The 17,155-nt window shown below is 37.1% G+C and overlaps 1 protein-coding gene across 3 annotated transcripts in view; it reads right to left on the bottom strand.

Moving 5' to 3' along the window:
* CDC42SE2 (CDC42 small effector 2) overlaps window positions 1-17,155 on the bottom strand; it is a 117,174-nt gene that overhangs the window by 23,613 nt on the left and 76,406 nt on the right. For all 3 annotated transcript variants that reach the window (XM_025432796.3, XM_025432795.3, XM_025432799.3), the window contains exon 3: window positions 10,821-11,161. In XM_025432796.3, the coding sequence (XP_025288581.1) occupies window positions 10,821-10,874 (54 nt within the window). In that variant the 5' untranslated portion in view covers window positions 10,875-11,161. The remainder of the gene's footprint in view (window positions 1-10,820; window positions 11,162-17,155) is intronic.

The raw sequence follows: 17,155 nt of genomic DNA, 5'->3' as shown, positions 1-17,155 counted from the left end.
TGCAAGCATGTGCGTGGGCATGCATAACATAGCTAACTTTAGAATGGCAAAACACCTTGTATCTCGTACAAAGAAAATGTGATGTAATATGATGGCTTACAGTGATTTTAGTGAGACCTGTACTGGACTTCCGACCTCTAAGTGTACATAATAAATCTGTGTTGCTTTCATCTACTAAATTTGTGATAGACAATCTGCTACTGCAGCAAGAAAAAACTCATGTGCCTAAGGAGATCATATTACTCCCTAAGGTTCCACAGCTGCTACTAAAGCACATCTGGGAATCTTCTTGTCCACTATTCTTTTCTTTCTACTGTACTGACACCACTGTACTGACAGTTCCTCTAAAATAAACATTGTGGTTTCAAAGTCTGGAATTTCTCCCACACACTATGTGAAATAAAGATCAAATGTTTATATTAACTTTTTGTAAATACTGTTCACAAGTGAGCCAAGCAGTGTTCTATAATTTCTGTTCTTGTACTATGTTGAATTGCTTTTTTTTGCTTCACCTTCTGTGTAACTATCATTAATTGTTCCAACACCGTCCATAAATATCTTGCAGTACAACTGGTTACAGAGCTAAATGGCTAACCCAAATAATCTGAAATTTCACGAAATGGTATGGATTTTTTTTTATTCAACTGACCTTCAACTAAAAAATTTCTTGTTGATGTTGTCTCAGTTCATGAAGTTTTCCTGTATTGTTACTTTGGCAATTTATTCTTGAGGGAATTCTAAAGAGCAAGGCAGATAAAGAATGCCAGGCTCCTTCTTATCAGTAGCCCCCTCCTTAGGTAATTAGATTGGCTGCCATTCAGCCAATTCCTACTTGATCATCCACTTTTTATTACCTCTCATCCATGATTATTCTCTTTCTCTTTGTGAGTTGTATCTTTTCATACATTTTTGTTTTTAAACTTCTTTAATGTCATGTAAAGTGGATTTCAGGAGAACAGAGATGGGGAAAGTATGTATGGGGAAGTCCAACATTCTCTCTTATGTTAGACAACTGGATCTCTCTTCCTGGTAACTGCAAACCAAACCAAAATACTTGTGGTGAGAGACTATTAAAACCTGGAAGAGGGATGCCTGGTTGGCTCAGTGGTTGAGCCTCTGCCTTTGGCTCAGGGTATGATCCTGGAGTCCCAGGATTGAGTCCCATGTCAGGCTCCCTGCATGGAGCCTGCTTCTCCCTCTGCCTGTGTGTCTGCCTCTCTCTCTGTCTCTCATGAATAAATAAATAAAATCTTAAAAAAAAAAAATTTGGAAGATCCTGTTCATTTCAAATACAATGTACTTAGAAATAATGAATGGAGATAAAAACAAAGAAAAAGCAGAAAAAAAATTTTTTAAATGAGAGGAAATCACAATTTATCAACTCAACATTCGTAAGAGCACTCTGTAAGCCAGGCACTATACAAAGCACTTCATGTTTAATTATCTTATTTAATATACTTAACTTACTATCTAATACATCCAATCCTAGGAGATGGGATCACTATTCTTATTTTTTCCTATTACTCCTATTTGTAAATGTTTAATTAATCTGGCTCAAGGTCAAAGACTAAGTAAGTATTGGCACTGGAATTCAAACCCTTTTTTGAACAACTAAACCCCACATAAAACCAGATATTACCTGAAGAAGAGGAGGGGAAAGGAATTTGGTTGTTTATAACTACCATTAATGTTGGGGTTCCTAAAAATGAGATTTCCCAAAGCTAAATACTACTAAAAGCACATATCTCTTCTATTCCTTACTAAGTTTATCTGTTCTTAGAGTAGGCAAGAAAATGGTATCTAGCTTTTCTGTGTTTAATGGAGAAAAGGTTCTGTTTACTTTATATATAGAACTCACTCAGCTAATACTTTTTCCAGTATTTTAATGCCTTTTGAATATATGTGTATATGCATACATGCAGAAGTATTTGTGTACGTTAAGATCCTAGTGAGGAAATTAGCCAAGTAGACACTAAAATAACAAATAAAATAAGATCAAAATCAAAACCACACAAAGAGGGACAGAAGGAATGAAAATGACAGGCACGTATATCATTAAGTTAATATAGATGAAAGTATTCGAAATAAGGAGGTCTAAAAATGGTAGATAATAATTAACATTTGGTAGTAAGAAGAGCCTTTTAAAATGTTGAAACTGCTACTTTCACCGTAACTATTATTTTTTTAAATTTATTTATTCATGAGAGACACAGAGAGGCAGAGACATAGGCAGAAGGAGAAGCAGGATCCCTACAGGGAGCCTGATGTGGAACTCATCCTGGGACTGCGGGATCACGCCCTGAGCCAAAGGCAGATGCTCAACCGCTGAGCCACCCAGGTGTCCCTCACCTTAACTTATTATTAAAATACTGATGTATATTTGCATAGTTTCATAATTCAATTTCATACCCAATGTAAGTATTCATTTCCATTTAGGTATAAGCTATCAAAACAGAAACAAGGAAACCAATCTTAAAACGCAAAGGCTTTACCATTAACTCATTAGTCTCAATAACTTTACTAGTTAACAGAGTTTCCAAATCTACAAGTTAGCACACACAAGCATCAGACTAGATGTCTGCATGAAAATTATTTTCAGTTCACAAATGTTTTACCTTCTAAAGCAGAGGAATTTAAGTGTAAGGAAATAGCTTTCCAAAAAACTAAAAGTAAGTTCAATCTACAAAGGCAAATGGAACATAAGCACCAGAAATGTCTTATCTAAAAAATCAGAAGAATTTGTACTATGTACAAAGGTGGTAAGAGACCAAACCAACCTTTAGTGTACTCAGTACTTAAAGGAGATACAGCTGAGACCTTAGAATGTGTCTGGGATATGGGAGCTGCTAATAAAACTCATCTGTAAGTTCTACCCATTACAAGTAAGTTTTAGAAGATTTTTATTTATTTACTTGAGAGAAAGCGAAGGGGAGGGGTTGACTGTGCACAGAGGGAGAAGAAGAAGGAGACTCCTACTGAGCACAGAGCCCGATTTGGGGCTCAATTCCCAGATTATGATGTGAGCTGAAGGCAACACTTAACCGACGGAGCCACTCAGGTGCCCTACAGACAAGTTTACAGTAGAGAATAATACAAAATAGAATGGTTTTTCTCAGTGTATTTACATCAGTGATGAACATATTCTTAAGAAGCGCTTCTAACACCACTCTATCATTAGGTTCCAGGAATTACTGAAATTATAGCTTCTCCTTAGTCATAGATTACAAAAAATTTGCAAAAATACTTCATTTTCCACAATAATGAACAGTTTGGTGTGTTTTTTTTTTTTTTTGAATACTTTGTTACCTACCTGGTATACTCATTTTATTTTATTTTTTTTAAAGATTTTATTTTATTTATTCATGACAGACACAAAGAGAGAGAGAGAGAGAGAGAGAGGCAGAGACATAGGCAGAAGGAGAAGCAGGCTCCATGCAGGGAGCCCGATGCGAGACTCAATCCCAGGTCTCCAGGATCATACCCCGGGCCGAAGGCGATGCCAAACCGCTGGGCCATCAGGGCTGCCCTGGTATACTCATTTTTTAAAAATTTTTAAAATAGAATTTGTGTTCCTTAACAGTATTACTTTCTTTCCTGTTTGTACATAATACCAAGGCAATATGAGAATCAGAACCCAATCCACACTAACTCTAGACATATAAAGGCTTAATCGTCTTCATCCTTGCTGTTTCTAGGTTTATAACACCTATGAGTCAGGAAAACAAAACTTGCTGATATTTTAGAAGGGCCTTTATTTTAGCCATTATAAGAAATCACCGTGGGGCACCTGGGTGGCTCAGTTGGTTTTGGTTAAGCATCTCCCTTTGGCTCAAGTCATGACCTTGGGGTCCTAGGATAGAGCCCTGAGTCAGGCTCCCTCCTCAGCAGGGAGTGTCTGCTTCTCCTTCTCCCTCCGCTCTTTATCCCCACTTACGCTCTCTCAAATAAATCTTAAAAAAAAAAAAAAAAAAAGAATTCACCATTTATAAAACGATGCATATTTTCACACTATTTATACAAATGACACAATTTATAATTGGAAATTGTTTTCTCTAAATAAACCTAACATATCCCAGATATGTTCAGATACCTTACAAACAATAGATCTTTTAAGAAATGTTTCAGTATTCATATAAGCAGCCAGTTAATTCAAGCTTGCACTACTTAACATGACCTACAAGAGGGAGACTTTATGAACATAAGGATATGTATTTTCTAACAAGCATAGAGAAAAAAAATTAAGTTGGGGCTTATTTGTCATATGCATACATACTTTTTAATTATTTGACCACAATGGGTTTTCCCCTCCTAACTCATCCAAAAAAATTCTTCTCAAATTTCCTTTCTTTTCCTTTTTAGCAGTATTTTTAATCATAAAGAAGATAATACAATCCTGTTTTTCAACTCCAAAGCTCCATGCTCTGACTTGTCTTCAACAGTCTATACCATGGGATATGCTGAGAGGTACTTAAAATGATCTCCTGGAATGTAAGAGGGAAATAATAGAACTTTGATTTTCATTTATCTTTTTTTTAAATTAAATTCTACTGGGGTGCCTGGCTGGCTCAGTCGGAGGAGCAGATGAGACTCTTCATCTCAGGGCTGTAAGTTCAAGGCCCACACTGGGTACAGAAATAACTAAAAAAAAAAATAAATTAAAAAAAATTAAGCTCTACTAATGTTTGATAGAGAGATTGACATGGACACTTGGTGGCTAATGACTACAGGTACTTCTATAACATTAAAAGACAAAATAGAGGGATCCCTGGGTGGCGCAGCAGTTTAGCACCTGCCTTTGGCCCAGGGCGCGATCCTGGAGACCCAGGATCGAATCCCACGTGAATTCCCACGTGAATTCCCACGTGAATCCCACGTCAGGCTCACGGTGCATGGAGCCTACTTCTCCCTCTGCCTATGTCTCTGCCTCTCTCTCTCTCTCTCTCTCTCTCTGTGTGACTATCATAAATAAATAAAAATTTAAAAAAAAAGACAAAATAGAAAGCACTGAATTAATGCTTAACCATACTTGAAACTAATTACAAAAACGGACACTGCTACAGTATAATGTCTTAATGTGCTGCAATTCATCTAAATGTCTTTTCTGTACTATTAAAGAAGTGATCCTATCCTAGAAAATAAATAGAACATGCTGATGAACTAAAGTTTGGAATAGCTGATTTGGGGAACTCTATTTCAAGAAATCTCTGATTTGTGTATAAATACTGAGGTTTACAAATGAAGAGCTGAAAAAAGGTTAATTTTCACTCCCTTATATTAAAATGCAAGATAACGCAAGGTTAAAACTTCAAAGAGGGACGCCTGGGTGGCTCAGCGCTTCTGCTTAGGCTGCCTTCAGCTTAGGGCATGATCCCAGGATCAAGTCCCACCCACATTGGGCTCCCTGAGAGGAGCCTGCTTCTCCCTCTGCCTGTGTCTCTGCCTCTCTCTCTCTCTCTCTGTCTCTCATGAATAAATAAATAAAATCTTTAAAAAAAAAAAACTAAATCTCAAGGCAGCAACCACCCAATTTTAAATTTATAACTTTAGCTATAATTATCAATAGCAACTAAAGCATTTATAAAATACAGTAAACTTGAAAAGTTTGGATTGCCATGGCTCAAAAAAATTGGGACTCTATTATACTCTGTACTGCACTGTGCTAAATTGAAGGAGTAGGAAGAAAAAGTATGATTCTTATGCCACTACACAGAAAAATGCATTCTGTTTTCTTCCCATATTGGGTTGTTTCTTTTTCATACGTGGAATGTGCAAGAGCAGGGGGTGGCAAAGAACAAGTGGGAGGGTTGGCATGCAGCACTTAATTTCAGTAAATACTTTAGAAAACTTTAGAGATGACCAAGCATCTTTCAAAAGAGGCACTCCTGATACTGTCTCACAGAACTGCAAGGATATGTTTTTGTAAACCGTAAACATACATAAAATTATTAGTGCATCCTTTAAATGTTTTTCTGATGCCAAAAAGCAAGCTATTCTTGTACTATAATAACCACATGGCCCTGTTAAGCTTTGTGTTATTTTTCCCAGCAAGCCAAAAAAAAAACCTGGGAAATCATATGCCCATGGAATTCTTATGGAATCTTTCACACAAATATGTATTATGAAACAATAACACAATACTGACATGCTATATGTATGCAAAAAACTCAGGTTGCAAATCCTTTGTGTAGTAGAAAATGTATTTCTGAAGTCTCATGTTTGTAATTCTAAGGCCTTCTGCTCCTGTTGTTTACACGCCTAACTTGTGTTTTTCTATTTTAGCTATTGGTGACTATACCTACATCACATACTAGAACAGCACTCACTGTATTATACACATTATGAATACTGGCAATGAAGAAAATCTATCTTAAAGAATATGCCAATATTGGGGTACCTAAGTGGCTTAGTCGGTTGAACATCTGACTCTTTAGTATCAGCTCATGTCATCATCTCAGTGTTGTGAGATAGAGGTCCACATTGCTTGATATTCTCTTTCCCTTTCCTTCTGCCCTTCCCCCTGCTCTCACACATGCACTTGTTTTCTCTCTCAAACAAACAGATCTTTAAAAACAAACAAAAACAAAAAACAAAAAACCCCAACGACTTTTGGTTTCCAGTGTGGCACATTAAGAGCCTGGAAAGCTTCACTCCCATCCACACACAAAAGAAAAGTTGAACAAACTGAAAACCAGCAACTCTTCTTAGATCCATAAGAGAACCAAGTTCATAGTGAGAATCACTGCCCCCAAAACTGGATACACAGATATGGAAAATCTCAACTTATCAGAGCAGAAACCCATGACGAGAAACTTCCAGGTATCCAGGACTAGTGTAGGAAAACCTAAAGTGTTATCTGATGAATTACAAGATGAATGTATAGGAGTTTGAGAGTTAAAAACTTCAGGGCTGCCCAGTCTTAGTTTTACCTCCAGAACTCCACCATATCCTCTAAGTGAAGATCAGAGAAACATCGCCTTGTGCTTCACTAAAGAGAAAGGAAGAATAGACATTTTTCGGCAAGGTAGGGTATTCTGTTCATCTTAACAAAGCCAACCCTCAAGATTTACTCTTTCACAGAGCTAATGGACTGGGGTTTTACTATAAACTAACCAACTCCAGGGAAGGGAAACAGCCAATCCCCAGACACCCTAGCCTTCTACATAGAGTAAGAGAAATACCCAATTCCAGTCCCTTCTAAGGTTTTTGCTTAAACCAGGGAGTTCAAAACAAAACTAAGAAGCACTTCCGTGAGTAACAGATCAGGGGCACAGACTCACTAAGAAACTGAAACCTAACCACAGCAGCCCATAATGTTTCCCCTCCCCCGACACCGTACCAATAAGGCTTCCAAATAAGAGAATATAACTGAAATAAGGAGACATCTCAGATCTTATTTAGCAAGTCTCCAAGTAAACCCAAACCAAGTAAACCCAAAGAAAATAAGGCACAAAAACAAGGACATCAGAGGTAATTTTATCCTCTGACACCTACAGCTACAGTAAACATGGCCCACCATGCAGACATATAAACATAAAATCTCATGCTAGAGGCCTGTTCCTTTACTTGCTGTTATTCTATATCTGACTTTCAGCAAAATATTACAAGGCAACTAAAACATAATGGCAACAGAATTTAAAAATTCCCTAATTTAAAAACTGTTGAAAATTTAATCCTTGGTAGTATCACTGATAACAAATTACACACAATAACTCAAAAGTACAGGTAAACACACACTCACTAAAATATATACTCATAATATACTTTAATTAGAACCTTTCCCATTTCCTTTCTCCCTTTCCTACACACCACTGGCACTATTCAACATCATGCTGGAGATCTTAGTCAATGCAATAAGGTATCAACAGGAGGGTGCCTGGGTGGCTCAGTGGGTTAAGCGTCTGCCTTCAGCTCAAGTCTGATCCCAAGATCCTGTGATCAAGCCCCACATCGGGGCTCCCTAAGCGGGGAGTCTGCTTCTCCTTCTCCCTCCCCCTGCCTGTACGCTTGCATGCACTTGCTCTCTCTCAAATGAATAATATCTTAAAAAAAAAAGATACCAACTGGATAAAACATTTACTTATTAGAAAGAGACTTAAAAAGCCTATCACCATACAAAGTTATTTTAAAAATAAGTGTTCAATAAGATGTCTGGCTAAAAGACTGGTGGATAAATATTCATTATTAATTTCCTATACACTATTATAATTCTATTAGGAAATGTGATAGAAAAACAGATTTTGATTTACAACAGTAAGAAAAAAAACCCTACCATATTTAGAACAAATCTAGTAAAAAAAATGTGTAAAATTTTGATGAAATTTTTAAGCTTTATTAAAAGAATATGAAAATGACTATATAAATGAAAATATATGCCATGTTTCTTAAAGGGACTGGCTCAGAATTTTGAAGACATCAATTCTCACTCAATTACATCCTATATACAATGCAATCCTAAAGTAAACACCTATAGGATTAAATATATGCATTATGAAATACTTCATATAAAGAAAAAAGAGAAAAACCTAATAACCACTGAACAACAATCCAGCTCACAAAACATTATCAATATAGTTGAAAAAGATCTACGAAATAGATTTCCTCTATGATACAGCAACTGGGTGGCTCAGTGGTGGAGTGTCTGCCTTTGGCTCAGATCATGATCCTGGGATCTTGCGATAGAGTCCCGCATCAGGCTCCCCACAGGGAGCCTGCTTCTCCCATGCCTATGTCTCTGCCTCTCTCTCTCATGAATAAACAAAATCTTTAAAAATAGTAAAAATAAAACAGTATGGTAGTGGTACAGGTGTAAACTTATGTACCAAAAGAATAAAGCAGACTTCAAGAAAGGTCTGTTAAGTATGTGAAAACAGGGGCATCCCAGGTGGCTCAGCGGTTTAACGCTGCCTTCAGCCCACGGTGTGGTCCTGGAGACCCGAGATCAAGCCCACATTGGGCTCCCTGCATGGAGCCTGCTTCTCCCTCTGCCTGTGTCTCTGCCTCTCTATCATGAATAAATAATCTTTAAAAAAAAAAAAAAGTGAAAACATAGTAAAAGTGACATTCCAAATTACTAACAAAAACATTATTCAATAAAATGTATTTAGGTAGCTGATTAGCATGAAGGAATAGGCCCCTACCTCACACCACACAAAACAATCTTCCATACTTCATGGACCAAAAGAGCCAAATATAGAAAACAAAATTATAAAAGTTGTAAAAGGGGAAATGGCAGAGTAAGTAGCACAAGGATTCTGTATCTTACCACAGTAAATGCAGTAAATGCACTAGTAGAATCTATCTGATAGAACTATTTTATAACTCTGGAGTCTGTTCTTCCCCTCTAGGGGAAGACTTGGAAAATAAATTATAGTTAATTTCAGCTCTTACTACAGTAGCAGCTACCCATTCCCAACTCCTAGCTATTTCCCAGAGCAGCTTACCCACATCTTGTAGAACCAGGATGAGCAAAGAAATGGGCAGCCCCTGTACCTCCCCCTCTGGTTCAGTCACTTGTAAAGGATTAAAAACCAACATCCTTTCTCCTCTCTCCCCAACCCCCTTCACTTTTCATTTTTTTCCCCTTTTGGGAGCCAGGCATGAAAGACTAGGACGTTCAAAAAATCCTGCATGTCTGTGGAAAATGAGCAAGTGACTGCACATGCCCAGGAAAGACTCAGGAAAGATCTGAGAAGACTTCAAGATTACACCTCATTCTTCCTTTTATGTTCTTACAAATGTAAATGAAACAATATGAATTCACTTATTCAGCCAGCCAGCCAGCCAGCCAGCCAGCCAACCAACAGTCATGTAAAGCTACACTGTCCAAGGTAATAGATTTGATCCTAAAAATACTACATAAAAATGGTCAGGGCCCCAAAGAATTAAAAATGAGGAGAGACTACAGTACAATTATTTACCATACAGAAGTTCCACACTATAATAGAAAAATGAAGTAATGAGCTAGTGGGAATATGCATGAGGTAACGGCTAAGTCAAGAAAAAGCTGGTAAAGATTTTACAGAGGTGGTATTTGATCTAGGCAGCTTAAAAGATGAAAAGAAAATTAGGCTTTGTAGGGCAAGATTTGGGAAGAGGCAACAATATAAGTGCACAGGTTAGAAGGCATAAAAGTGGGGCATGCACCGAAAATTACTATCTATAGGACTTTGAGCAAAAACTAAATCTACTTCAATTGAACAATATCGGTAATGGTATCTTCCTCAGATGGTTGCTGAGAGGAAAAAGAAGTGGTAGATCAAAAAGGATGTGAGCAGAGTCTGGCTGCCACATCTTCTACCCACTGACTTTCCAAGGCTGACTCTACTGTTTTACCTCAAAAAGTTGGGTTATCAACCTCCACTATTCCTCTAGAAGCCATCTACTTGGTAGAGGAGCACAACCTGCTCAGTAACATACAATGGCCTCGCACAGCTCTTGACATATAGTATTTACTCAAAAAAAGTGTCTTCTCGGGATCCCTGGGTGGCGCAGCGGTTTGGCGCCTGCCTTTGGCCCAGGGCGCGATCCTGGAGACCCGGGATCGAATCCCACATCGGGCTCCCGGTGCATGGAGCCTGCTTCTCCCTCTGCCTGTGTCTCTGCCTCTCTCTCTCTGTGACTATCATAAATAAATAAAAATTAAAAAAAAAAAAAAAGTGTTTTCTCTTTTTAAGCAGATTCAGAGTTCCATGGACTACTTTCTGACCCTCCTTAGATCTGCCCTGCAATTACTACTAGGGTCCTGACTTTCAGCTCGAGAGCCAGTGGTATGTTTAATAAGCACCTCCCCCCAATCTGTACACATATTACTTTATACTTACAGGCTGAGGCTGTTCTGCAATACAGCAGTTGAAACACAACCAGAATTCACTCATGCTTATAGTCCACAGTATAAATGAGCACCAGTAAAGTTTTCAAATCTTAGCTCAGGAAGCTTCACAAAGCACGCTCCTTGATAGGCTGAATGTTCAATGATGCCAAAAAAAAAATAATTTTATTACTTCTGTTTTTGTTCTTGGAAGTCAAGTATCTTATACAGTCAATTTAATGAAGAAGTCAAACTGTTTTCCTTTCTCTGTTTCTCGTTCTACAGAGATTCGTTTCCCAACCACCAGGAAGGTATAAAAATTGTTGTCTTGACTCAGGGCGTCTAACAGGCAGTCTAAAAAAAAAAGGGAAAAATAGAAGAAAACAAGTTACTTTACTTATCCTTAGGTGCTTTTATTTTTTTTTTTAGATCTGTGATTAAATTAAAAATATTTCCCCAAAAAGCAAGCATTGGGGAAAAAAATCAAGATTTTAATAAATCGATATCCAACAAAATTTTCTGAACACTTTGAGCAGCAGGTATCAGGAATATAGCAGTGAAATAAGACAGAAATCCTTGACTTCGTAGTGCATCCTATTTTTTAACAATAAAACCCTAAATTATTTTAGTAAGTTAATTTTTTTAAATCACTAACTAAAACACCATGGCTGCCACACAAAAGTCTCAAATTCCAAGAAGATCATTTCATACATTTCAGATCATTTTCATACAGGTTTCTGCACTTGAACTTGTTCTCAAAGGCAATCCCGAAAGTAAATGATACAGCAATCAACCGTTCTTAGATATTTAAGCAGCTGTAATTCATTAGTAACCATAAACAAAACTAGCAACTTTTCCACTGAATTTGAAATTGAACATAAAAGATAGACAGGTTCTAATTTTGGCTTCCTTTTGTGAGTTAAGATATTAGAGTCCTGCCACCACCAGCACCAGAACTACTGTCGGTAAAAAGTTTATTTCCCACCAGTGGCCAACCAAGCTGAGACGTTCAGAATCCATGTTAGGCAATTTTCTGTGGAGCTGGACAAAGAGTGAACCTGTATTTTCTTCCTGGCTGCCAAGTTGTTGACTGTAAGAAAGGCTTTAGCCAAGTGAATTCCAAACTTCATGTAGATGATTGTTCTGAGATAATAATACTGACAAGCACAGACAAGAGAGAAGAGGAAGTCTAGAGGACATAAATCTCTGCTTCCAGTCATCCCTAAGATCAGTTTGAACCTGAGCATAGGTTTTGTGAGGCAGTGTTTCTCTCTCAGTAGCTTGAAGCTGCACTGAAGTGGATTTCTATCACCTGCAGCCTAGTACAATCACCAAGTAAATATGTCCACTAGACCTCTGGAAGTACAGCTTGGAAGCCAAGGAAAAGTCCTAGAATTACCAGCATATTATAAATGAGGCAATGAATCCTAAATTTTTTTTTAATATTTATTTTAGAAAAAAAGTAAGGGAGCAGGGAAAGGGCAAAGGGAGAGGGAGAGAGAGACCCAAGCGGACTCTGTGGGCTCAATCCCACACCCCAAGCCCAAACCAAGAGTCAGGCACTCAACTGACTGAGTCATCCAAGCACCCCTGAATCCTAAATTCTAAAGAAAGCAGCATCATGAAAAGCAAAGAGCGTCTAAGAACTCTAAGTAACAGCATCATTTAACTATGGGTAGAGGAAGAAAAGTCTACAAAGAGTATTTGGGTATTACTAAAAAGAGAGAGGAGGAAAAGCAGTTAATGTGACACTGGAGCCTGTTTCAAGAAGGAAGCTGATAACAGTATTACCTGACACAAGGATACCAAAGACAGAGAATTGTCCATTAGAATACACAGAAGACACTTGGTGGCCCTGGTTTACATCAGTTCCCTTGAAGTAGTACGGGCAGAAATCAGATTAGAATGAGTTAAGAAGTGAGTGAAGGGAGAGCAGAGTCAATAAATGTAGGAAATATTTCCTGGAAGAGCAGATAGGAACTCTTAAAAGACGTGGTAGGGTGGTAGCTTCAGTGAAGAAAAGAGCCATCCTGGAAACAAAAAGATCAAAGACCAAAGATACATTAACAAGATTACTTAGGTATTAACATTTTTGTCCAAGTAATCAAAGATTATCCATACTTATAAATTTCTGGGGATGCCAGGGTGGCTCAGCGGTTGAGCATCTGCCTTCGGCTCAGAATGTGATCCCTGGGGTCTGGGATCGAGTCCCACATCAGGCTCCTTGCATGGAGTCTGCTTCTCCCTCTGCGTGTGTCTCTGCCTCTCTCTCTCTCTCTGTGTCTCTCATGAATAAATAAATAATCTTAAAAATCAATAAATTTCTGAAAAAGACAACATACATTTATAAGCTATGCAACTATAAATCAGTAAAAGACAGCTACATTATAGGATCATGGACCCCAAACATTAAGTGAAATAACATTCCCCCCTTTTGTGATCTCCAAAGTCATGACTGGAAACCTGGTAAGACATGAATGATAGTAATTTTTATATTTGCATAGATGAAACTCTTCACTAAAGATAAATGCATATATGTTTAATGTCAAAAATGTAGGACTCTGATTCTAGTATCCAGAGGACAAGTCCTCTAACATAACATACTACAGGAAAATGACAGGTTAAGATTTAAGCGTATGTTCAAGGAGGACGATCAGAAGGAAGAAAATTTACATCCTGCCATAGTTAAAATTCAGAACCTGGGAGATTTATTTTCAAGCAGGGATGAACATTCCTATCTCACCCAAACTTCCAAAACAAAGAAGAGGCAATACTGTAATTGACTTTGTCCAGTGAACTAGGTAAATACTGTGAAGATTTAGAAGCTCAAGAGAACATTATGTTCCACTTACTTCCAAGAGGAAGATTCCAAGAGGAAAGGGTTAAATCCACAGTAACAGGAAGGAATATTATTTTAGTGTTGCATTTGAGAAATTTGATTCCACCCTGATCAAAGATCTCAGCCATTAAGAAGTCATTGTGCCAGTTGTAAAACAAGTCATGCAAATGAAAAATATGCAGCATAGGGAATACAGTCAATAACAGAGTAATAACTTTGTGTGGTGACTCATGGTAACACTTCTCTCATGAGAAGCACTTAATAATTGTTGAATCACTATGCTACAAGCCAGAAACTACATCTACTATACTTCAATTACAAATAAAAAAATTTTAGATGATAAAAGAAGTCACTGTGAAATGAAATCTCTTTTAACCAATTCTATGACAACAAATATACCTTTGTTTGAAATAGGAAATTCTTTATGCTCATCGCTATTGCAACAGAGACATGGGAAAACTTCACATCTATGGTTTAATTTATTCTATCATCTTTTCTTAACTACATATAAAGCCAGGGAAATTGCCTTTTATTTGGAAGTTATGTTTTCCAGAAACCATTTTCAAATACTAATTTTCGATTGGGAGGGGTTGTAGTTTCTTCTCTTTTTAACTAAGTGTTCTTTCTGTTTAATACTTAAAATTAATGGCATCCTAATACACAATCTATAATACTTTATTACCCTGCATTTTCCCAAATTCAAACCTCCCTTCCATTTAGAGTAAAGCTAATTTAATCCATTAATTTGTGAATTTTAAAATACAGAATTTCCCACTCACATGTACTACTTTGAAAACGACATTCACAAGACTTCTTCCTCCTTCATGTTTAGTTGAAGAATGATTTTTAAAACTGCAATAATTTGTACTTCATTTTTGTAAATAAGACAGACAGGATATATACAGCTTAAGTTATTTCCACCTAGATAATCAATCTGGTGAAATGTACTTTCAAACCAAGCAGATGTTGGTTCTATATTTGTTAAGTAAATATATAAATCTAAAAAGGTTTCAAACATGCCAATACATTTCCATCTTCTTGCTTTTCTAAGCAAACTTCCTTTTCAGAATTATTTTTCAAAAAGCGTATAGACTTAAAACATTTACATATAAACACCTTGAGAGAAATATTAAGTTTATCAAAAAAATTCCCTAGTAATAGATATATTATAGTTACTTTCGTTTCTTGAGCTGACAGTTGCTTAAAACATCTCCATTTTGAAAGTCTTATACTTTTTAAAATCTTAAGACAAGGAAAGGAGTATCACTTTGCAACAACGTAAACAACTAAACTGGCCTGAAACAGAGCTCAGCACATTCCACACATATATAAGGGGTTAGATTGGTCTATAGCACCAGAGAGTATTCACAAATGGATAGATTCCCAAGACATAAAATTTTAGAAAAGCTTGAAGTGAACTCCCTGGCCATCTGACTGGCAGAGTCTGAATTACAACTGAATTAAAAGCTCAGTCTCCTGGGTTTTAAAAAGAGTGGTAATAAAAATAATAAAAAGTGTAGTAGTACTCTCCACCATCAGCTTCCTCTCCTCACATTCTGCACTTACATCAAATACTGCAGACATTTGCTTTAACAAATTAAAAATTTATGTTCCAACATTCTACCCATAGAAAAACTGTTTTTTAGGTCAACTTCCAAAGAAACAATACTAAAGCCTTGATTTAAGAAACAGGACAATGAGGCACATCTTTAGCTAAACAGTTTTCTTCTGAAATACTTTAACTCAGTTGAGGTATTGAGCATGCTCAGTTTGTATGGAATGGAATCAGAAGTTTAGAATTTAGACTGAAATATAATACCTATGGCAGTTGTTAGTACTTCACTAATTTCTAGAAATGTTAGCTTGGACAAGTAATATAATGGAATGCTGCACTGCCAATGTCACAGGTCTGAAATGAATGCTAAATTAGATGATGCTAATGAAGACACTGTATAAATTATAAAAAGCCATACTGCTATAAGATTCCTTTGTCATCAGAATAAAAATAACAAATAGCAAAATAAAGTAGCAAAAACAAGTACTGTGATTTATAACAGCTACAAACTTTTAGCAAACAACCTAAAATTCTATCAGGAAAAAAATAAGATTAAAAAATGAATTGTGGGTCAACTAATATTCGATAAAGGAGGAAAGACTATCCATTGGAAGAAAGACAGTCTCTTCAATAAATGGTGCTGGGAAAATTGGACATCCACATGCAGAAGAATGAAACTAGACCACTCTCTTTCACCATACACAAAGATAAACTCAAAATGGATGAAAGATCTAAATGTGAGACAAGATTCCATCAAAATCCTAGAGAAGAACACAGGCAACACCCTTTTTGAACTCGGCCATAGTAACTTCTTGCAAGATACATCCACGAAGGCAAAAGAAACAAAAGCAAAAATGAACTATTGGGACTTCATCAAGATAAGAAGCTTTTGCACAGCAAAGGATACAGTCAACAAAACTCAAAGACAACCTACAGAATGGGAGAAGATATTTGCAAATGACATATCAGATAAAGGGCTAGTTTCCAAGATCTATAAAGAACGTATTAAACTCAACACCAAAGAAACAAACAATCCAATCATGAAATGGGCAAAAGACATGAACAGAAATCTCACAGAGGAAGACATAGACATGGCCAACATGCATATGAGAAAATGCTCTGCATCACTTGCCATCAGGGAAATACAAATCAAAACCACAATGAGATACCACCTCACACCAGTGAGAATGGGGAAAATTAACAAGGCAGGAAACCACAAATGTTGGAGAGGATGCGGAGAAAAGGGAACCCTCTTACACTGTTGGTGGGAATGTGAACTGGTGCAGCCACTCTGGAAAACTGTGTGGAGGTTCCTCAAACAGTTAAAAATATACCTGCCCTACGACCCAGCAATTGCACTGCTGGGGATTTACCCCAAAGATACAGATGCAATGAAACGCCGGGACACCAGCACCCCGATGTTTATAGCAGCAATGGCCACGATAGCCAAACTGTGGAAGGAGCCTCGGTGTCCAACTAAAGATGAGTGGATAAAGAAGATGTGGTTTATGTATACAATGGAATATTACTCAGCTATTAGAAATGACAAATACCCACCATTTGCTTCAACGTGGATGGAACTGGAGGGTATTATGCTGAGTGAAGTAAGTCAGTCGGTGAAGGACAAACATTATATGTTCTCATTCATTTGGGGAATATAAATAATAGTGAAAGGGAATATAAGGGAAGGGAGAAGAAATGTGTGGGAAATATCAGAAAGGGAGACAGAACGTAAAGACTGCTAACTCTGGGAAATGAACTAGGGGTGGTGGAAGGGGAGAAGGGCGGGGGGTGGGAGTGAATGGGTGACGGGCACGGGGGGTTATTCTGTATGTTAGTAAATTGAACACCAATAAAAAATAAATTAAAAAATAAAATAAAATAAAATAAAATAAAATAAAATAAAATAAAATAAAATAAAATAAAATAAAATGAATTGTGGTATAGATATTCA

This window comes from Canis lupus, chromosome 11, assembly GCF_003254725.2.
Source record: "Canis lupus dingo isolate Sandy chromosome 11, ASM325472v2, whole genome shotgun sequence".
NCBI classification, from domain to species: domain Eukaryota; kingdom Metazoa; phylum Chordata; class Mammalia; order Carnivora; family Canidae; genus Canis; species Canis lupus.
This window is presented reverse-complemented; position numbering and strand designations above follow the sequence as displayed.